This window comes from Gordionus sp. m RMFG-2023, chromosome 3, assembly GCF_954871325.1.
Source record: "Gordionus sp. m RMFG-2023 chromosome 3, tfGorSpeb1-WG-v2, whole genome shotgun sequence".
Classification (NCBI taxonomy): Eukaryota; Metazoa; Nematomorpha; class Gordioida; order Chordodea; family Parachordodidae; genus Gordionus; species Gordionus sp. m RMFG-2023.
The window spans coordinates 20,997,056-21,021,968 of NC_088777.1; the positions used below are offsets into that span (position 1 = coordinate 20,997,056).

A 24,913-nucleotide genomic window follows, 5' to 3' on the forward strand; every position below is an offset into this window, starting at 1 on the left:
GATGCTTCTTTTCAAACTAGTGATCAAGCCAACGATAATGGAGATTCACCGTTTACCCGACAGTTTCGGAACATAATATGATAGTTGACTCTTAGTCTGACTTTGTTGATGACAGAATGATGATACCATAGCCATTATTCTTATAATATCAATATTTTTCACCATGAAAATAAAGGTGATCAGGAAAACCACTCTCGGGTGGACTATTTAAAAATATTTTGCAATGTTTTTCTCGTTCAAATAATTAATAGATATTATATAAATTTTATTTCTTGGGGTGAATTCCGCTGGCCCTATAGAGGTGGCATGTCATCGCTGTGCTTATTTTATAAATAATAATATACATTTTCGTTGTTAAAAGTTACTTTGATATATTACTAGGTACAATTACTAGTTACATTTTACAGTTATATTCCAAAAGTAAATAGTTTTATAATAAGTTACTTTATACATAATTCAAACGCATTATTTATTTACTGAACACGTTTACTTAATATAAAAAAATTAGGATATAATAATTATAATCATTTATTTGAAAAAATATAAAATTCATCTATATAACAAAATAATTAAACCGAAAAATATCGGAAAATAGAATATATTTATTAGAGACCTGCAGGCCCGGCCTGGATACACAGGCCGGGGACGTATTTTAATTTTTTTTTAAATATACCCAGGCCGGGCCTGATTTTTTTTTTAAATATCCGGGCCAGGCCATATATTTCAAAACCAAATATTTGAAATCGCCATTATTAGCTCTAAAATTCAAAAATAAATATAATAAATTTTTTTTAAATCCGGGCCAGGCCTGAAAATTTTTCTTATTAGTAAATAATGATTACTAATTTAGTTTATTCAAAAATTATTTAATTCCAAAATAATCTAAGTCTTTTTCGTTCCTTATACTAAGTTCTATGATCTAATTTAGTAAATTTTAAAAAAAAATACATTTATATGAAATTCCATAAATATTACCAGCAACTTGAGGGCAAAAAATATGGAATATATTCTGCTAAATAGGTAAAGAAATATAATATTAAAAAATAGGTTTATTAATTGAATTTGGTTGCAAAATTATGAAACCCAGCAATGTTACAATTTATGAAGAAAAAAATATTTGGAAGGGAAATTATATTATTGTTGCATATCAATTGTGAACACAATCTGACATTTAAACAAAATTTTAATTTAATTTTTATTGTAGTGGACAAAATTAGCTTTATCCACCTAGGTTCACCCATTGGAGATGTTGTGCTATATTTTATTTGAGATGAATTTCTTGTCAAATTCAATAGAACGTAAATATTTTAAAACATTTACCTGCTCATCAGGCTTTTTATTTAATTTAAATATTTTTTATTCATTTCTAAAATTTTACATGCCTTTCGTTCATCAACAATTTTCATATCCCTTGAAATATTATTAGACCTTGAGGTTCATAATAAAAATACTCTTGAATCTATTTTAAAATATTAAATTCTTTTCACTATTCAGTATGCAAGCTGCCCTTCCACCAGGTGGTATAGGTATCCATTCCCCATATCCTTAAGCATTTCAGCCTTTTTATCCTCAGTTGCTAAATTTGCATGCATTGCTCTTTCTCCCCTTAAACCCAACCCCGAATATACAGAATGACAACAATACGACTTTTTTGCTTGATCAAATAATTCCAGCCTCAGTCATATGTTGCCTTAGCTACGAATGGTTAGAAACTATAAACCCCGAGTATACAGAATGACAACTACGACTCTTTTGCTGGATCAAATAATTCCAGCCTCAGTCATATGTCACCTTGACTACGAATGGTTAAACTATACCTAGTTCTAATTTAGGCTTATTTATTAAACAACGAAGAACTTAGAATAGCTATAGGTCTTCGTTTTGTGAAATCGTAACGCCGACATCATGGGTCCCTTGTGAAACTCATATCGATAGTAGAGGCCAAAGCCCGCCCTACCAATGTTTTAAAAAATTTAACCCGCCCGCTCAGCCCACCCATAGTTTAAAAAAAATAATGTCTAAATTCCTTACCCGCCCGCCCATTAGTCTAAAGTTTTTTAACCGCCCGCCCATTATTTATAAAAAATTTTTAACCCAAGCCCACTTATAAAATTTAATTATGGTCATTCTTTCATTTTTTTAAGCATCTAATAAAAATATTTCAGCATTAAACCTCTACAAAAAGTTTATAATTTAGGAAATTAATATAAGTATAAAAATAATCAATGTAAATTATGGACAATTTATTTGATCAAATTGAATATATATCAAAAAAATAAAAATTAATATTATATGTAATTATAATGCAAAAATAATAATGAATCGACATTTTCGGGATTCAAACACGTTCTTCTTTGTTCTAAAAATCTTCCAGCAATGCTAAATCCGCGTTCGGAAGAAGCACTAGAAAAGTTTTATTACATTCCCATAAAAGGAAATTTTAAATAGACAAAAATACTTATTTATTCTAAGAAAAAAGTTTTATTGTTGTGTTTATTACATAATATAGTTAGGTAAATGTTCTTCACTTAAAAAAAACGATTGGTACAATAAAAAAAGAAATATTGTTATAGATCATTTAAACAATTATTTTTTTGTTTGTTTTTGAATAAAAATTTTAAATTTCCTTAACCCGCCCGCCCATAGTTTCTAATTTTTTTAACCAGCCCGCCCGCCTGCCCATTTTCGAAAATTTTTTTACCCGCCCATCTAGATGGGCGGGCGGGCCGAAACCCCTTCCAATGCAGACCTCTAATCGATAGCCTTAGACCCCCCCCCAATACTGTCGTTTTTCAGAAGACAAATTATCCAGGCACTATGCCATCAATTCGATCATCAATAGAATCTTTAAATTTCCTTCTACACTGGAACCCTTTGGCTTCAGCCCTGATGGAATGACGCTAGTCCCTTGAACCACGGTATACCCTCGCTTGGAATTATTCATGTGTAGATCGTTTTGCCAGATATTTTTATTTCAACTCCATCATGAAAGCTGAAAATACAAAAACAAATAAATATAGTCGCCTTAATAATCTTTTGTTTGTTCCGGTAATCTCAGACACCTGTGGATCATTTGGACCCCAAGTCCTAAAATTATTCTAAACAATAGGGCAAGGTTACGTTTAATCACAGGTGATCCAAAAAAGGCTTCGACCTACAAAGAATATCAATCAAAATTTGTCGATCCAAATGTATATCTATACATTAGTCATTAAACCTCGCCGATCAAACCTAAATACATTATTTTATTTTATTTCTCTTCTTTTAATTATATATTTTTACATATAGATATTGTATTATAATTTTAATAAATAGTTATATTATTTTTAAAAAAACATTAAAAATAAAATTAATTACTGTAATATTTAGATTTATACATATATATTTTTTAAAGTAACTAGTTACTTTTGGCAGTTACATTTCAAAAAATATAACTAGTTACAGTTACAATTTTTAAAATATAACTAGTTAGTTATTTTTTAGCAAAAATGTAACTAGTTACTTTAACAACACTAGTAGAAAAGAAAGAAAATTTGATTATTAAGAAATTAAACGCCAATCATTTGTTTTGTTGAATAATTTTCATTACAAAAAATTATTTTTTAGGAATCACTTAAATTATTTTTTAGGAATCACTTAAATTATTTTTTAGGAATCACTTTTTGAAATTATATTTTTAAAAATAAAAATTATATCTTTAAATAAAAACGCTTTTTTGAATTATATTTTTTTTAAACAATTGCAAAATTTGATTATTCTTTTTAAAAATATTATATGAATCTTACTTTTGGATTAAATTAATAAAGAAATAAAATTAATGAAAACATATTCTTTTGTCATTCCATTCATAAGTTGAAGAAGCCCTTGTAATTAAGAGATTAAGATAACTTTATTAGAGAGTTAAGAACTTTGTAAGTTTAATAAGATAAGAACTTTGTTAGTTTAATTTTTGGGTATATTAATAATTATCTTTACATTGTGATTCGCTTCAACTGTAACAATAATTATTTTTAAGCCAAGGTTTTGTTAAAATTTAAATTTAAGAATATTTATTATTACAAGTTTTATTATTTATTAATTTAAAATATTGTTCAAGTTTATGTATTTCAAGCTAGAGATTTTAGGGTAAAATAAAAGTGCAGATTATCTTAAAAATTTTAATATGAACAACATTTATATACTTTATAAATATATTCCGGATTTTTAAATGAGAATTATCTAATATAAATAGATAGCGCCCGTACCCATAATTGATTATTTATACAAGCCGAACTTTAAAATACCACTAAAGAAAGATTTTCTAGAAATGAACTAGAATTCCTGAATTAAAAATATTGTAGCACTTGAATAGGAAATGAACAATTTCATATTTTGCAAAGATAATTTGTGAATTGTTATATCTTATATAATATATAATGCTACTTTTTATCTACATTACTTAATAAAATGATACATCGCATGCCGTAAGGTAAATTTATTCAGAATGTGAGGATTTGGAGTCTCGTGGGAATTCGGGATAACTTATTCCAGAAAAACTTAAGACATAAATAGTTTATTATAAAAATAAATAAAAAATTAAAATAACATCATATGCCATAGAAAGGTCATTCTTTTTATAAGATTTTAGATTCGATATCTAAAATAATGTTTTCTTATTAAAGTTATCTTGCTAATATTTTAATGATTTAACATGAATTAAGTTACATACACTTTATTTAAAATATATATTGATTAATATTCTTTAATAAATACATGTATTTTTATATATTATACAAAAAAATAAATTAGAATGGCTGCCTCAAATTTTTCTTTGTTTTCTGGGTCTAAGTCCATTAAATGGGAGTGGCGTATTGTCAGTAATAGAAACAATTTTTAATCCTCCCATTTGTAAGCCTTTTAGAGAAGCCATTCTACCAGGGCCAATGCCTTGGACAACAACTCTTACCATATAGATACCTATTTAAGATTAAATATTGTAAATTAACATTTAAAATCATAGGAATTTGATTTTAATATTATCCAAATTAATTATTATATTTAATAAGCAAATTTTAAAAAAAATACTGTTGTGATTGCATAATTTCAAAATGTATTAATAAAAATATGTATAAATTAAAAATTATATTTGTAAAAAAAAGTTTTTCAAAAAAACTATTATAAAAACTTGAAATAATTAATATTATTAAATTAAATTATCTAAAAAAGAAAATTAATAAGAATCTTTCAGTAGAACATTAGTATTTTATTCGATAAATTGTATTTGCTAATAAAATTTATTTTTGATAATTTATATTTGCTATGTTTATTTATTTTTAATTTTTATCGAGTAAAGTTCACAAACATTCATTTTATTTTTCTTTGTTTTTGCGAAATTTTTATGATTTTTACTATAACTGTGCCGATATTAAATATCGTATCGGCACCGATATTTAACGTTTTCCAAAAATATCGGATCGGACCGATACCTGTAAAAACCGATCCGATCATTTTACTTTACTTTTCTTTTTTTTGTTATATATGTTATGTATATTTATTTTTAGTGTTGTAATGAACGCGTTCGTGAATGAAGCGTTTTTTTGAAAAAAATGGTAAACGATGTTCCTTTTATTTTTGACGAACTTTGAACATGAACGCGTTCCTTTTTTATGACAAAAACGTTCGAATTTAACGTTCGTTCAATTTTAAAAACATTTTTTATATTTATTTATTTGAAAAATTTAATATTAATCCGAATTTTTTAAGAAAAATGTCTTATATTTTATAATCAACTGTTTTTCCTTTTCACATTTCAATTTTTTTTAACCCACCATTATTATAGTTTATTAATTTGATACTGTTTATACTTTAATTTAATAGAATAGCATAAGAATGGATATTATTATTTCATCATCATTATCTGATTCTGAAAATTCAAAATCAGATGAATTAACATTACCATGCCTCAAATAAGATAAATATTTTGGAGTAACATCCTATATTGAAGAAATTAATTCAATACTTACCCAAATGTAAAATATGCCAAAAAGTATTATATCAGTTTCAAAATCTTCTAGTTCCAATTTAAAACGACATTTGTATTAATTATTTTACTTTATATATAAATAAGTAAAACATTAAATTTGAAGAAAAAATGCATTTAAGCTATTTGATCCCAACAATAACGATAGTTATTTAAAAATTAAAAAAAATTAATGGCCTAAATTATGGTCAACTATTGATAGACGCATTATTCAATGGAATTAATAAAAAGTATTAAACCTATCATTATCAAATTAATTACATATATATTTTATTTTTTTAAAGATTTGAACATATATATGAAGATCAATATGTTCTTTCTGCAATTATACATCCAATAGTCAAGCTTCAATGGCCATGGATAAAACTTCCACAGAACGAACTTATAAAAAATAAACTTATAGCGTTATTGAAAAAATGCATTGAAAGCAAGAACTGTTAATTTCGAGATATCTTTTTTTTGACTAGTAAGTAAAGGATGGATGGGAGGAGGATAACTTATCTCAATTTTTTGAAGCAAAGGATAAAACAATATATGTTTTTAATAAATTCCCCATGTTAAAAGAGTTGTTTAATAAGTATAATACCGCAATCCCCTCATCTGCCCCGGTAGAGCGCGTTTTTAGTATCTAATGCCGTATTAACTGCCAAGTGTTCCTGAATATCAGATGAAAATTTTGAAAAATTGTTATTAAAAAAAAAGAAAAATTTTATAAATAAATTTATCTTTTTATTCGCTATATTATATTATATTGTATTTTAATTATATTATCAAAATAAAACTATATTATTTTTTAACATGGCTAATCTAATATATTGGTTAAAAAATATAAGACATTTATTTATATTAAATTAAATTTAAAAAAAAATTTATCATAAAATTTTGAACGAATGTGAACGCGTTCCTTTTTTTTGTAAGTGAACTTGAACGTGAACGCGTTCGAATTTTTTTAGAAATGTTTACAGCACTATTTATTTTACATTTAATATTATCTAAATAATTTTTTTAAACAATGCAAATGCACAACACCCCCTAAATTTTATTTATTATTAAAATAGATTTTTAGTATTTTAAAAGTTTTTTTATAAAAATAAAAAGGAATACCCAAGGTTTTATTTATTTTAAATCTTTTTAAATAATAACACCAATTTTATTATTTATACTTTAAATAAAAGAATTTTTTTAAATATGGTATCTGAATTATGGAAATATTTTACAAAAGACGATAATTTTGCAAAATGTGTTATCTGTGGAATTCTAATTACACGGAAAGGAATAATGAAAAATTTATTTAATACTACCAATATCCGTAAACATATAAAGCAATTCCATCAAACGGCATTCGAAGAGCTAATACAAAAAGAACGAGAAATATAGAAAAAACAAATCAAATTTTAAAAAAAGAACCCAGAAAATTTCTGATCTTAAATCCATAATTATTTCTAAATTTATAGGGGAAATGATAACCCTTGGAAGATGTCGGCTTTAAAAGGCATTTATATCATTTATATATAAATTATAAAATTCCCAATAGAAAGTATTTTTCGCAAGGAGTTATTCCGGATATATATGAAAAACTCTCCTAAAAAATTCGTAAAGAAATTTTGGTTTAAGATTCTTATTTTTCCTTTATCCTAGTGTATGGACTAGAAATTCAGGTGGCGATTCTCATATCTCATAAACATGTCACTATATAAAACAAAACTTTAAACAAATTAATAGTTTTAAATGTTAAAACATTTAATGAGTCACATAGAGCAATAAATATTGCTCAAATTTTAGATGAAATGATTAATTATTGGTGTATAAAAAAAAATATACCAAATCATAAGAGATAATGCAATCAATATAGTTTTGGCCATGAAAAACGGGAAATTTCAAAGCGTTTCCTGTTTTCACATACAGTGTTGTGATTATTTAATCAAACATATTGACGATTAAATTAAAACCCATCCGTATAAAATTATTTTCTTTGCAAAAATAATTAAAATATAGACAAAGCATTATAGAATTCTTTTATTACTCCTTTTTATTTTAATTATTTTTGCAAACAAAATAATTTTATATGGATGAGTTTTAATTTAATCGACAATATGTTTCATTAAATCATCACAACACTGTAGTTGCATTTGTTTACAAAGGCAGCAATTTTATCGCTGAGATCTATTATGGATTAGAAAAATAGTAGGCCACTTTAAACATTCTTCTATTTCACAAAATTTAGTCTAAAAGAAATCCAAATTCGATTAAGTCTAACTAGGCACAAATTAATCCAGGACGAGCCGACCCGTTGGGATTTTACCTATAACATGCTAAAACGATTGATAGAACAAAAAAGGGCGGTACAGCGCTATTCATTATCGATAATCCTAATTTGGGAAATCTCTCATTATACGAAAAGGAATTAACAGAAAAGGTAATTGATGTTCTGGAACTAATATTTGGGAAATCTCTCATTATACGAAAAGGAATTAACAGAAAAGGTAATTGATGTTCTGGAACTAATTCAGAGGGTAACAAAATAGTACGGAATCATGTTCAATTAGCAATGTTATACCCTTTGTTGAAATTCTGAAAAGTGAATTAACGATTATGAGGACACAGATGGAGGTGTGCAGACCACGAAGGATACCATTAATCAATTAACAACTCGGTTTTTTATTTATAATAATGACAACTATCTTATCGTAACATTACTTGATCCTCGTTATAAGGATTTCCTTTTACCAAAAGACATTTCATATATTGAAAAGCTCAGGACTGCATGTGAGCCTTTTATTAAAAGTGATAATCATGTTCAACTTCCAACTCCTAATAAAGATACGCCAGGTGATTTTATTGTTAACTTATGTAATGACAATGAAAAATGTTCCACATAACATTAAAAAATGGAAATTAAATTTAAGGGATGCTTATAAATTGAAATTCAAAGAGAAATTAGTAACAAATAAAATAATTGAAATCGATAGTAATATAGATGATGATCTGCCATACTTGATAGAAATCAAGTAATATTTAAAAGAATCTTTATATCTAGAAAGTATAATAACATATTTTTCATATTTAATCAAGTTTGCTTGGTTGGGTTATGATTGACCCATTTGTTTGGGCGATATCTGATTATTTTCAAATTTAACAAAGGATTGGGTTTGTAGGAAACCCACTATTTTTTTAATGCTAAGATGTTTGTGTTCTTTATTTAGTTAATTCGAATAACATTGATATTGATATTATATCCCCTGTGGATTCACTTGAAAATTGGAGAATTAATGCTGAAAAGTATCCAACTTTATCAAAACTTGCATGTAAATTTTTGGCGCCTCCTGAAAGAAGTGTCCCATCTAAGTCTGCTTTCAGTAAGGTAGGAAATATAGATAGTCCACATCGTAGAAGCTTATTGCCAGAAAATCTAGAGGCTCTCATATTTATTTTAAAAAATCTAATATATTATAATTTTATATATTAAATATTACAATTTAATAATTCATACCAACATAAATTGGATATGGGTCCTTCCACGTCAAATCGACCAAAAAAAACGAGATTTTCGGATGACTATCTTTAACATTAACGAAATTTGGCATGATAGTTATCTATTGTGTATATTTTAGAAAATTCAAAATTTTAGTGCTAGCTCAACCAGATCCAAAGATATATGCTTTCAAAGTAGAAAATCGCGGAATGCGTGATTTCATTAAATTTTTTCTTTTTTTAAATACTTAAGATAGAGTTACAAATTATATATCATTTTATAGCCCTTAAAATTTTACATTGGAAAATATCGAATTAAAAGTGTTTTCTTATTTCCGATGAAAATAAAAAATTAACATTGTTAGGAATTTTTTGGAGTGTTGATATTCTCTAAAAATGTTTATTATCTTTATATTAAACTATTTATTAAAAAATATCGATAGCCATTTTTGTTTTTTTAATTTTATTTAAATTTTTATTATTTATATAAATAAAATAAGTTAATGTATATGGCGTTATATTCAATAATCATTATAATATAATGTTTTTAATAAAATATTAATTGTATTGGGATTAAAATCAAAAAATCAATTCAATATAACCAATATAATGTCCTGGAGCGATATGTAAGCAGGAAGCCCATACAGATATGATTATTATTAGGACGCTATATTGTAAAATAAACATATTTTAAATTTTTATATTCAAAATTCCATTTTGCGCTTATTAATGGAAATTCCTGAGGCCATAATTTGTAGTGATGTTAAGGTAGTTACATTTTGGCTAAAAAATAACTGTAACTAGTTATATTTTTAAAATTATAACTAGTAACTGTAACTAGTTATAATTTTTGAAATGTAACTGCCAAAAGTAATACTTTTAAAGATATATTCAAATAATTAATTTTATTTTTAATATGTGGTGATAAATTAATTTTAAATTAAATTTATTTTTTAAATTAAATTTATTAATTTAAAATTTTGTGAAAATGTCTGATTGTTATAATTTCCTGTTCAAATTGATTTTCTTTTCTTAAATTGTTACATTGCTGCTGGGCTTCATAATTTTGTAAGCAAATTTAAGTAATTTAATAAATTTTAATATTATATTTATTTACAAATGTAGCACAATATATTTTTCCCCGTCAAGTAACAAGCATTGGAACTTCATATCATACGTAATAAAAAAAATTTTAATTTAGTATAAGGAAAAACAAAGACAGATTATTTTAGAATTTAATATTAAATTATTAATCATTACTTACAAGAACCAAGTCTAACAAAAGCATAAGCACATTACTCAAATTTTAAAAAATGATTGCTTTCTGAAATTTATTTTTTGGTCTAGCCTGAATTTTTATTTATAATCAAATTATATATAAATTAGACACATTTTAGAACTGTATGTTTCACTCATTAATTGATTATTCTATTCCTAATTTAGATAGTGTTATTTATATTTATCTCCTAGATAGAAACAGAATACAATATGAATTCTGAGTCAGATGATGAAGAAATTATACCTTCTCCTTCTACAATAATTGCAAAAAAGGACCTTCCTTGGCCAAGTTTTGAAAAATATTTTGAATTCCACAAAGAGAAGGCTGGTAGTAATACTAATATTATTGTCAAATGTCTCTTATGCCTACCATATAAAAAGTATATTGCAGCATCTAAGTCATCCACAGCTAATTTATGGAAACATATCTCTGTAAGTTTACATAAATTGTATTAATATTATATAGAATAATTAAATGAATTAACTTTATAAGAATAATTAATATTAATTAAATATTTATATATATAAAACATATATCTATAGAGAAAGCATCCTAACCAATCCGTAAATATAAAACAAACCATAGATAATAAAAAAATTAATTCAGCCACATCAAGTAAGTTAAAACAAACTAAACTTGACTTGGTGGAAAATCAAATTTTAAAGGTATCAGCAAAGATAAATTTGATTCACAAATTATTAAATATATAATAAATGGAAATCACCCATATACAACCTGTGATGATGAAGATTTTGTTGAGCTGATAAACACCCTGCAACCTAATATGAAGATTATATGCAGACAAACCTTAACCTTAAGAATATCAAAATATTTTGTTCAAATGAAGGATATTCTAATAGAAAAATTGTTAAAGCCTAATTATGTTTGTACAACAGCTGACTGCTGGACAGCATTTAATCGGTAAATATTATTTTTTACTAAAGTGCACAATACATTTGGTTATCTTTTGTTATATTAATAATAGCTCCTATATTGGTACAACAGTACATTGGATTGATGTGGAGAAATTGGAAAGGCGTTCAGCTATTCTAGCCTGCCAAAGACTACAAGGTAGGCATACATTGATGTGATCAGCAAAGCCTTAACTGCTGTTTTTAAGGAGTTCCATATCCAAAATAAAAATATCTGCACAATAACGGATAATGCAAGCAACTTTTCAAAGGCGTTTAGGTATGCCTAACTAATTTACTTTATAAATTATTTCTCTTAGAGTATTTAGCTGCCCATCTATTATAATGGAGGAAGATTCTGTTTCTGATATTGAATATATCTCAATAGAAAATATAATGTCTTCTTCTGGGCTCTCCAGTTATGATATTAATGACTTCGACTACCTTCCCAGGCATCGAAGATGTTCTTGCCATACATTAAACTTAGTGGCAACACAAGATGCCAACAAGTTACTTTTAAACAATGAGGGGTATAGGAAAGTTTATAACTTAGCTATATTTAAATGCCAACGTTTGTGGAACCTCCAAAATAAATCTGGGCCATCCGCCGAACTTATTAAAAAAAAATTACATTCTCAACTCCCATATCCCGTTATAACAAGATGGGCTTTTATAAATCCCTGGCCAAAATATTATCGTTTTTAAATTAAGTGCCTGTGGAATTTGATTCATTATGTGATGAATTAATTGTGTAGATTCACATCAGATGATCGTGATTTTATTAAAGAATCTTGTAGTGTAAATTTAAATTAATGTCTTATAAAAATTTACAATTTAAAAATTAGATTATGCAACCAGTGTCCAAAGCTATTGATATTCTTGAAGGGGAAAAATACATGTATCTGGGTTATTATACCCCAACAATAACACAAATATTTATTTGTATGGCAGCTGTGCTGGGATTAAAATATTGTCAACCTCTAAAGGATACTATATTAGCTAGTATTGAAAAAAGGTAACTTAAATCAAATAATTATTTATAAATTAATAATATCATGTTATAGGTTTAATAATCTTTATGATAATGACAACATCATTGCTGCAATTCTTCACCCTTTATTTAAAACTGACTGGCCTTGGATTAGGCAAGAAAGGAATAAAGCAAAAAAGGAGAAAATTTTAAATTTAATAAATACCTTAATACCTCAAAGTAAATCCCAGATGAATGAATCATGCTCAAAACCAACATCACTTGATTTAGTTGGATTTTTTGACATAAAGCGCCAAAATATTCTGGATAATGAACTTATAGAAAACTTTATCAAATCTAATAACAACAATTTTCCTTTATATAACGATTTTCCAAAGTTAAAATTACTCTTTATTAAATATAATGTTGTTCTAACATCAAGTGTTCCCGTAGAGTGCTTGTTCAGTCTAGGTAAGCTCATTTTTGGAGATAAACGAGCACGTCTCCTAGATAATAACTTTGAAATAATTTGTTGTTAAAAGCAAATAAACATTTATTAGATTCTAATTTTTATGAAAAATAAATGTTTTTTTTTTCAATGCAAATATATATTTTTATATTCGATGTAAATATTTAATTTTGCGATATTTTTTTATATAAATAAATTGTATATTATTTTATATAACTGATTATACTTTGTTTATCCTAATTTTTTTTATATTAAATAAATGCATTCAATAAATAAATAATGCGCATATGAATGATGTATAAAGTAAGTAACTAGTACTTTTGAAAATAACTGTAACTAATAACTAGTTACTTTTGTAAAAATGTAACTAGTAACTGTAACTAGTTATATTTCAAAAGTAACTTTTAACATCACTAATAATTTGTAGATATATCCTTTCACTGTTGTGGATCTATTATCGTTATTTTTTTGTCCAATCAATTCAGCAAAAATTCAAGTAAAATATATTACTGCTCTGATGGATCAGCTGCGTAATATAAAAACAAATTTTTTTTATAAATCTATGTTATCATGAATCAGATTTTGGGTTTCAGCTATATCCCATGGAAAAGGTCCATGTGATGGCCATGGCGGAACATTGAAAAGATTAGCAACACGTTCAAGCCTTCAGCGCATCTGTTCTGGACACATTTTAACACCAGTTGATTTATATCAGTTTGCAAAACAAAACATGCCATTAGTAAATTTTACATACCAAAGGATAATACAATTTAGAAGAGATTAAACTATGAGATAGATTTAATTTAGCTCGCCCCTTCCAGGAACTCGCGAAATACATTATTTCCTTTGAGTTTAAGTAAACTTAAATCAAAAATATATTCATATGCAGAGGACTTTGGAATTAACAATATCTCAAATGTCGATAATTTGTCTTTTGCCAATATTAGAGGATTCGTAACATGTGTTTATGACGATTTTTAATGGTTAGCCACAGTACTAAAAAAGAATAAAATAACTGAGGAGATATATATTATCTTTTTACATCCACATGGACCATCAACCCCACAATTGAGGAAAAGATATGGTTGCCTATTAATCAAATAATAATGATAGTAGATCCCATAACAGTGACAGGTACCTAGAAGTTATCGCCTCAGGAAGCTCAAAATGGGATAAGATTAAAAAAGAGGTATTTTTTATAATTGTTTGTATAAAAAATTTTAAAATATAGCGTGCTAATCATATCCGTATGGGGTGCTTCTTTATTTACTGCCCCAGGACATCATATTGGTTATACTTAATCGATTTTTTTAATTTTGATAACAATATAATTTAAAAAAATTTAATAAAACAGCCATCTATATCTTTTTTGATTTATAAAAATAATAAAAATTTTAATAAAATTAAAAAAACAAAAATGGCTATTGAGATTTTTTATTAAAAAGTTTAATATAAAGGTAATAAACATTTTTAGAGAATATCAATACCCAAAAAAATATCCCTTCCTAGCATTTTTTATTTTTACCGGAAATACGAAAACACTTGAATTTTTTAATTATTTTTCAATATTTTCCAATGTAAAAATTTAAGCGCTATAAAATGATATATTATTTGTAACTCTATCTTAAGTATTTTTTAAAAAAAACAAGATTTAATGAAATCACGCATTACGCGATTTCCGACTTTGAAGGCGTATATCTTAGGATCTGGTTGAGCAAGGCGCTCTAAAATTTGGATTTTATTAACATTTACAACATAATAACTAACATGCCAAATTTCATTCATTTTTGAGATGGTCGACCGAATCACTGGTCGATTATTAAATATATTTTTTTTATCTATTATAATATTTTTTTTTAAATTATAGTCTTCTTAATAGTAGAAATAAAAATTTAAATTAAATGCATCATTCGATTTTTTGCATACAAAATATTGATTTCATAATTACATTTGGTTCAAAAAGAAATCAGTATAAATATCGGATCGGTATCGGATCGGGTTTGAACCAATATCTAAAAATATCGGATCGGTGAAAAATATGTGAATCAGCACAGCCCTAATTTTTACATGTATCTATAAGTATATGTTAGAAAATACCTAGTTTTGATATTAACGTGAATCTATTTAATAATTATAAAAAAGTTAATTGTTAATTTATCCTTATGCAACATTATGAACAATCCTATTTATAAAAATTTATGTATAAATTACCTTTTTGCAGACATTTAGACGCAACGGATAGCCCTGTAGCCTGGCCGGCTATGTTTGTTCCTTTTTTGGCATTTTTGAAGCCTTCGACACCGCAACTGCTGTAACACAATTGCTGATAGCCTTCACTCGAAGTATTATTGCCTAATGACGAGTTACTAGAATTAGTGTTGAGTAGATATGAACTGGCTGAAACTGTAGGATCTCTAACATCTATTATGGTATTGTTGTAAGAGGCCTTAATAAAAAGTTAGTAATTATAAGTTATAGCATAATAAATTAATATATTATCGAGCTTATCAGCCTGACCCATCCAACCGATCCAGATTTTTAATTCCAGGCTAATCCGGTCTGACTTGTTAATAATAAAGTCCGAGCCCGATCCGAACTTAACGATAAGTTTATAAGGAAAGCCAAAAAATTATAGGTACTCAAGGAAAATAAAATATTTTGTTTTTTCCATAATTTTATATAAATGCACAAAAAACATATATTTAATTTCTGCAGATGTCCAAATGGACTCCTGTATCTGTACATTTCTTAAATATATATAATTTCTTAATACTTTCCTTCTCTCTAATGAAATGTTTTTTTTAAATTTGGTTTTGAGTGAATTAGAAATTAAATTTTTTGCTCTCATACCTTGATAAAACAAATGGGAATTTCAGAAAAAGAAACTTGTTGAGGTTGGTCACCTTCTTCAAATGTTTGACTGAGAGTTTGGGAATCCCTGATTTTTTTTTTGATAGATGCATATTCAATTAAGGTTCAGTAAATATTCATCAATGAATAAATTGAAATAATATCCATTTTTATTAAGGATATGAATAATATCAATGGTTTATTTTTACAAAATTAGTTTAACTATAAAGACGCGGTAGAGTATTATAAGATTATTCTGAAAGAAAATCTTGTTTATTGTTAATATAATGACCATTTTTGTTTCTAGTGTCCTTATTTTCACAAAATGGTTAACATAATCATGTGCCTAGTTAAGTATTCCAGGGTTAAATCAATTAAATTAGAAGGTAATATAGCCTACAAGCTACCAAATATTATATGACGTAATGTAACCATGTCCATAAAATATCCTTTATTTTATTAAAATATTATGCATAAATTAAGCTATTACATCAAAATAAATCACATTCAAAATAAAATCTATAAAATTTAAATCATAACACAAGGTTATTTATAAATTATATTAATATTTAAATCATTTTAAAAAGCGTTTTTAAATAATAAATTGAAAATGTGAGTTATCAACATAATTCACAATTTTCATATTTTAAATTAAAATTTTTATATGGATTTTCGGTAACTCATTGAAACTCGGGGAAATTTTTAAAATTTTATTTATTTAAAAATAATAAATATGCGATCGTGTGGATATCGTTGGAAATTTTTTGATGTAATAATAATTTAAAGTAGAGATCTGCAAAAGTGGGTCGGGCCTTGGAAATTTTTTAAATATATCTAAATTAATTAATTTTAAGTTGAATTTTTTATGTAAAATAAAAATATTTGATTTTATTTATAGAAACTAGACGATATATCTTTTATTTTGATTAATGTTGTTAAACGGCTCGTTTTGAGCCGTTTTTAAAAAACGGCTAACTCAATATTTTAGCCAGAAAAATATTGCCTAAGCCTCGAGATTTCTCTAATAGATGTCCAAAACCTTTGTTTCTTCTGCAAGCAAAATCTTCTAGCTTGCTTGATAGTATTCTGGATGGAATATTGAGTTAGCCGTTTTTAAAATTCGGCTCAAAACGAGCCGTTTAACAACACTAATTTTGATTAATTATAAAAATTAATTTCTATATTTAAATAAATTCGGGCCAGGCAGGTAATTTTTTTTTAAAAAAATTCGGGTTCGAGCGGGCCGGCAAAACTTTTAAAAAAAATTCGGGTTCGGGCCGGGCTGAAAAAACTTTTTTAAAAATTCAGGCCGAGCTGGGCTTGAAAAATTAGGCCCGATACAGATCATTAATTCAAAGTATCATTACTCAAAAGTTTTAAGAATTATATATTTTTTTCTTATGAAAATTTTCAAAATTCTTTAATTTTACATTAAAAATAGAGAAGGCGTGTACTATATTAAATGCTACTAAGTTAGGAATATAATTTTTTTTTGTGAAAATTTTCACAATTCTTTAATTTTACATTAAAAGAGTATATAATTTAAAATCTTAAAAAGGCGTGTGCCATATTGGAGGCTACTTATTAAATAAAATACTAGATAATTAAGCAATTTATTTGAATAAACATAATATGTAAACAATGATAATATTAGATACATATAATTTAAAAAAATTTTATATCATTTAAAAATTTAATATATTTACTTAAATTTGACATATTTTTAATATTAGGAAAATAAGAATATTCACATAAATGTGAGGAAGATTTTCTTCCTGTTCTGGGGGTTCACGCCTTAATATCCCTTCATAAAAGCTCAATACGTTGAGTAAATCAATATATATTTAGGTCTTATCATTTATTGTCCTTATTAAACATTTGCCCAATTATATAATAATTTTAATGTATTCTAATTTTGGATATAAGATTTATAAATAAATTTTTTTTTAAATATTTAATAAATATAAACTTGAATTAATATTATACATCTGAATAATAGGCGTAGCCAGTGTGGTAGGGCGTCATTCCTTTTGGAAATTTGCCAGTTTTTGTTAATATGATTTAAAGATTCCTCCTACACTCACCCCCCCCCCTCAAATATAATATGCTGCTATAAACAACAATTTAAATAAGTAAGATAACAATTATTTTAAATAACAATTATAAATTTTCAGAAAAAAGCAGCTTAATGTTAAAAAAATAAAAAGTTTAAAAAACCAATATTTATTTTATAAAATGCAACCTGGGCAAAGAAATGAAATAAAATTAATGAAAGTGAAATCACCTAATACCCCCCCCCCTGCCAGCAAAATTCTAGCTATGTCTTGATTTGAATTAATCTTAAGATTTAACATGCACATATTTATATTAAACATGGTATAAATAATTATAGAAATTTTTTAATATTATTAAATTTAACAAAAAAATAATTCTGTAACTGTTTTTTAATTATATTAAAAAAATAATATCAGGATTATCACATTCATAACACATAGAATGTAATAAAATTTAATACTTAATTCATGTTCAAAATATAGTAAATAAGGTTTAATAATATGCTATAGCAAAAATTGATTTAACAATACATGAATAGAATTTATTTAAAAATCATGATTTTTATTCAAAAAATTATCTGATTAAAATATGATTTAAATCAATTTGATTTAGTCAGGGCGTTCTTTCTTAGGATATTTATAGTTATTAATTGAAAGTTAGAAGATAAGTTTTAAATCATAAATTTGGGATAAAGGAACAAAGATAAAATAATAAAAATTAGTTTACATTTTATTTTTATAATTTGTAGGGGAGACCAGAGCTAATCGGGAAAAGGGGCATGTTGTTTAAAACCAGTAACGTTTATAAATTAAAATTTTGTTCTAAAATAGAATATGGTATCCATATTTGGGTAAGAAAATAATTTATATTTAAATTTCTTATTTGTTATGACTTATTTTTGACGTAAAAATTACAATATTTTCACTTTACATGATTAAGTTGTAAAAAAAATTAAAGATTTAAACATGGCAAAATGGATAATATATAAAAGTTAACTCTTTTTAATATTTAAGAAAATTTCAGATTAATATGTAAGGCGTAAATATATGTTAAGATCATATTAGTAATATTATCACCATTGGGGTTAGTAGAATTGTGGCTTGTCGGCGCAATCAATCAATTTTTATAATATTACTATGGTCAAATATATAAAAATTCCAAATAAGATAATTTTCACCATAAAAGATTATGCAAAAGCAATAAAATTGAATGAAAATTTTATGTCATCAAGAAAAGTAACATCTATTACAAGTTAAAATATAATATTTATAAATTTAATATATAAAATTATAATTAATATATAAATTTATTATTGTAATTTTTAAAAATACATTTAAATTTTAATATAATATCAGATCTAAATAAATATATTGAAAACTAAAATCATCATATATATTGTGATTAACATATTATTTGATCAGATATGAACATTTATTTACCATATATAAATATGAGCCTGATACTAAGATCAATTATTTAAAATGAATTATATCTAGCAAACAAAGATTTTCATATATATATATACATATATTGTAATTGGCAATATATATATGATTCAAATTATTATATTTAAATAGATTTGAATATTTTAGTTATCAGGATATTTATTTTGGCCTGATAATAAGATCCAATTAATGTTATATATTTAAATATAGAGATAATTTTATATTATTTATTTTATTAGGTATACCTACTACAAATTTTTTAGGACATTATAAAAAATATAAAATGGCTGGCGCTATGCTCAAAATGTCTCAAGATAATAAACAAAATATATTATGAGGAAAATAAAAGATGTTTGCTTTATTATGTAAACAGGACTATAAAATTTTCATAATTTTGTTTGATGAGTGGTTTCAATGCAGAGTATATAAAGGTTGGGCAAATACGTCCTGTGCCAAAAAAGATTGCTATTTATTTGTTATAATTGTAAATAGAATATTATATAAATAAATGAAAATATGAAGAAATTTTATTTGTGTCTCATAAGAAGCCTAATTAACCAGTTAATTTTACTAGCCCCAGAGATGATCTAACTAACCAAAAATTACTAAATATTTAAAAAATATAACAGCATATTTATAAGAAATTGTTTAAGTTATTGATTGGTATTTTGCAAAATCTTATGCAATCATTATTTTCAGAACTATGATGATTTTGACAAAAATGTGTTGAGTAACCCTGGTCTCCCTATTAAAATGAGTTGAATAATTTACTATTTGTATTCGTTATTATTTTATTTGATAATTTTTGGAAACAAATATTCGCTTCATTTTTGAATGACTACAGAGAGCCAGCCCTAAAAAACGTTTAAAATAAATAAATAAAAAACATAGTACCACTCTCCTTTTTTAGGCGGTTTAGGTATATTGTATAGAGCATCTAAGGTGTCCTCGTTGGGAACCAACTTTCCTAATATCTCGGTAGCCCATAATAAATCTGACGATTTCAATTGTGTATCTTGTTTTATGTCGGTTATAATTATATTTTCGCTTTCGTCATGATATATAGTTTCAGTATCTAGAGAATGCAGCTAGTTTAAAAAAATAATTTTATTTAAAAGCTCCTCTAGTGATTTCTGGAAATTATTAGTATTTTAAAATAACTAACCACCTTTTTACAAATAAATCACTATTGTCATTTTTTAAAATGTTACTAGTAGTGTTGTTAAATGGCTCACACTTTTTTATTTTGTCCATAACTCACGAACGGCTCATTCCGCTGCTTTCCGGATAGAAGATCAATTAGGATCAATTAACGGGCTACACAATGCTATAGATTTCGGATATTGATCCTCAATCCGCCAGCTTAACTAATTCCGTCAACTTCACGTTTTTAAAACGGTTATAACTCGGTTACGGTTAGTTTTACAGATAAAAAACGGCTAATTCAATATTTTATTAGGATAAATATTATGCAAGCCTTAAGATATTGCTCATAGGTGGCACAAAGGTTTGAACATCTATTAACGAAATCTAGAAGCTTAGACAATATTTTTCTGGGTGAAATTTTGAGTTAGCCGTTTTTAAAAATAGGCTAAATCGAGCCGTTTAACAATACTATACTAGTAACTATAACTATATTTTTGGAATGTAATACAAATAGTTAATTTTCAAAATGTGTTAAATCTTTATTATGTATCTCAATCACATCTTTATATGAAGATTTCCAAAATAATATTGTTTAAATATAATGTCCCATTTACATCAATGAAGAAAGTTTTTTTAGTCTAGGGAAGTTTAATTTAAATTTAAAAAATATTTTATAGTTAATAAAGTCAAATAAAAATATATTAAGCTAAAATTTTTATAAAAAATAAATAATATGACAGACTTATTTTATATTTTTCAGTGCAAATAAATATTTTTAAAATGTAAATATTTCTTTATTTTCATTTTGCTCCATTTAAATTTCTTTAATTAAAAATTGTAAATAGCAAAAATATTTTGTATAATAAAAATATTATATAAAAATGCTGAGTAATTTTAATAATTTATAAAGTAATTTTTAATGCAACTACTTTAGAAATGTATCTGTAACTAGTTAAATGTTACTTTTAAAATTTAGCTAGTTACCTTTTTAAGATGTAACTTGTCCTAGTTACTTTTCAAAAAAATCTTATAACAACACTAGCAATTAAATAAATAAAAATATATATTGGAATATTAAGGTTTTAATTATAAATAATCAGAGACCTATGGAGGTAAAAATTTTTAGGCCAAATTGATATTTTTTTATTTCCAGTTCCTGGCTGATTTACTAGGATTTGAATTTCAAAGTATTTGATTCAAAAAAATTGTATTAATTATATATAAAATATGACAAATAATAAATTTAAATTTTACAGTTTGCAAATATTCACAATAAGATAAAAAAAATTAGTAATCAAATATAATATATTTTCTAGAACTTGTGCTATGGATATTTTTATTGTGATAATGTGTTTTATTTTAATTTTCTAAAACTAAAATAAGCAATTATAAATTGTAAAATTATGTACAGCAATCAGATTGAAATAAAATAATATGGATCTTCTACATCTTGTGAGTGTCTATTCTTATGGGCAAATTATGTAAAGACTACAAAATCATTTGACCAGAGCCCACCTATAGCCCAGTGGCAAATTTTTTTAAGCCTAACTTGGCACATGTTCCAATTCAGCTCATTTTATACATCATTATCGTAGAAAAAGAGGAGTTACCCCATGCAAAATATGATTAGATACAATTTAGTGTTTTCATATTACTTATATATTGATATGATATCTAAACAAAAATTTATTTTGTTTTCTTTTAAATTGCTAAAACCCCTCCTTAAATTTATATGTCCTCAGAAATTTCCTCTTTAAAAAAATGTGGGAAAGAAATCCCAAAAATCTATGAATAAGAAAATATCTCTAGCAATTAAAAATGTGCATATTTATTCATTTTATTTTTGCAAAATCTATAAATAATATAGAGAATTGAGTGTATTTGCAAAATTTGTTAATTTTTTTAGGTATATTAATAAATTAGCATTGTTTTGACAAAATGTGTGCATTTGAACATATTTTTTAATTACCTGCAAAGATATAGACTAAATACTATAAACATTTAATTTTTTATGAAATTTTCAAAGAAAAAATTTATAATAAATTATATAAGAATTGAAAAATGGGACGCTCCTCAAAAATACTATAATTTATATGGGAAAATTTTACTTTTTCAATCAAGTGTAAGAACACACTTAGTATTACTTTATTAAACATTTGCTCAGTCTTAGCACTTGAGGGTAAAAAATAATATATAATAATTGTTTATAATTTTATCTCAACCAATCTTATTTTAAAAATGTCAAAAGTCTATTTGATTACTTTTTTATGCCTTACTACTAAATCGAATATCAAGCGGCAAAAATAATTATATTTAGCATATTAAAGCAATAATTTCGATAATTACATCTTTTTAAATCATGATAAATATTGCTCCTAAATAATATTGCTATTTTATAAATATAGAGGTATAAAATAAAATTATGTTCATAATTATTTAATTTAAACCAAAAAAGGGGGTGCAAATATCACTGATATAAAGTAGTACATAAATTGATTAATTGAATAATTTTTCATTTACCAATCCTGACTTTTTGAATCAATAAAATAATGAAATTCATATCATATTAGTCCTAATGTATAAACAATATAAATTACTTAAAATTTAGAAGAAACTGAACAGTATTAGAATCTCTCTCTAGTAAATTAAATCTAATTATTTATCAAGTCAAAGTATAAGCTACAAAAAGATATTAAAGAATAAAGATGGAAAGCATTAAAATTAAATGAATTGCATATTTTAAAACTAAAAATGATAAAATATATAGGTTCTGATATATAATAAAATATTATTTTGTATTTACATAATAGGTTTGTAAATTTAATTATTTTTGGACCCATGTGAATTTAGTTTAATTCTAAAATTACTTTTTCAATATTGGCCAACGTTATTAAATCATGATCCTCAGATATATGGACTCCATCATCTTTCGGTGATACACTAGATTTTAGATATTGCAGATCTTTATGCTTATAATGCAAAATAGATGCCGCAAATTTTCTTAGATGTTGAATATCATTATAGTTAATTTTGCAATATTTTATAAATTTTTAACATCGTTTCACTAGTTTTGTTAAAATAAGAATTATTTCAAATTTGACAGTTAATCATGTCAAATTATAAAAAAAAAAAGGGATCATCATGCAATTTTAGATATTTATTTTGGAAAATTATCAATATATCTCTGCTCATCGAGCTTTCTTCATACCCTCCAAATTCCGAGGATTTTGTATACATTCCGTTCTACGAAAATCTTCCAATATAATATCATTTTCGATGTGCATAATGGGATTAACTGTCTCACAGAATAAATATTCAAATACATTTGAGAATCTATCTCTATCTTGGCTACATGCTACATTACTAACCAAATCAGGTAACATTGGCATAAGGTCCCCTCGCCATTACCCATTAGCGTCTTCATATCTTCTCGCCTGTCTTGAAGCCCATCATAGATATATTCACAAAATATCCTGACTCCTCTACAGCAATTGATTCCTGGAAATCTCTTAATATTCAATCCTCCCTCGTTAGCACGACATAAGGGCTGGGATAACCCTCTAGTTTTGACAATCCTTTAATTTCTATGCTTTTTCATTTAGGAATCTAGACCTGCGAAACAATAATAAGCTATATCACACCATTAGTCTTAGACTCAATTGTTAAATGGTTAACCCCATCACTGTATTTTCTGTCAAAAATCGGTTTCCAAAAACCATTACACTGCAAGCGGTTTATATGCAGAATTATAGGACATTCAAAATGTACTGATACTATAGCCAGGGTCTTATAATCTGCTGGCATACCGTCAACCCTTGAACCCACTGGCCTTTACAGTTCTTAAGGCAAATGCCATATAATTTTACACCGATCTCTTGGCAGTAGCGTCGCTGGGGAGGGGGGCAGGGGCTCCCTCCTGAAGCAAAAATTTTTTTTAAATGAAATCTTAACCCCTTGAACTAAAAATAAATTTTTTTGATTGCCACCTGAAAGATTTCTTTTATAATTCTATTAAATAATAGATTTAATTTTATTATTTAAAAAATAATAAAACTTTATGAATATTTATTAAATGAATACTATTTTAAATTTTAGATTAAATTAATTAATACACATAAATTATATTTTCACTATGTCAGCTAGCAATCAAATTTTGTGTTAAAAATATAATATCAATCACTCACTAAATATTAATATAGCATTAACGGTTGAAGCTTAATTGACTATTATTATTAAAATTATTTTATAACCCTAATTAAATAAATATAATCATTTATTAATTGAAAACTAAAAAATTT

The 24,913-nt window shown here is 25.5% G+C and overlaps 1 protein-coding gene across 1 annotated transcript; it reads right to left on the reverse strand.

The window, feature by feature from the left end:
* Positions 1-4,683: 4,683 nt before the first annotated feature.
* Positions 4,684-24,004, reverse strand: LOC135926798 (uncharacterized). Its single transcript, XM_065462729.1, has 6 exons — positions 23,824-24,004; positions 23,483-23,652; positions 20,364-20,557; positions 15,970-16,057; positions 15,331-15,565; positions 4,684-4,956 (listed from the first exon to the last, which is right to left on the reverse strand). Exons 1-6 carry the CDS (start codon positions 24,002-24,004, stop codon positions 4,799-4,801), a joined length of 1,026 nt encoding a protein of 341 aa, XP_065318801.1. The 3' UTR covers positions 4,684-4,798.
* Positions 24,005-24,913: the final 909 nt, after the last annotated feature.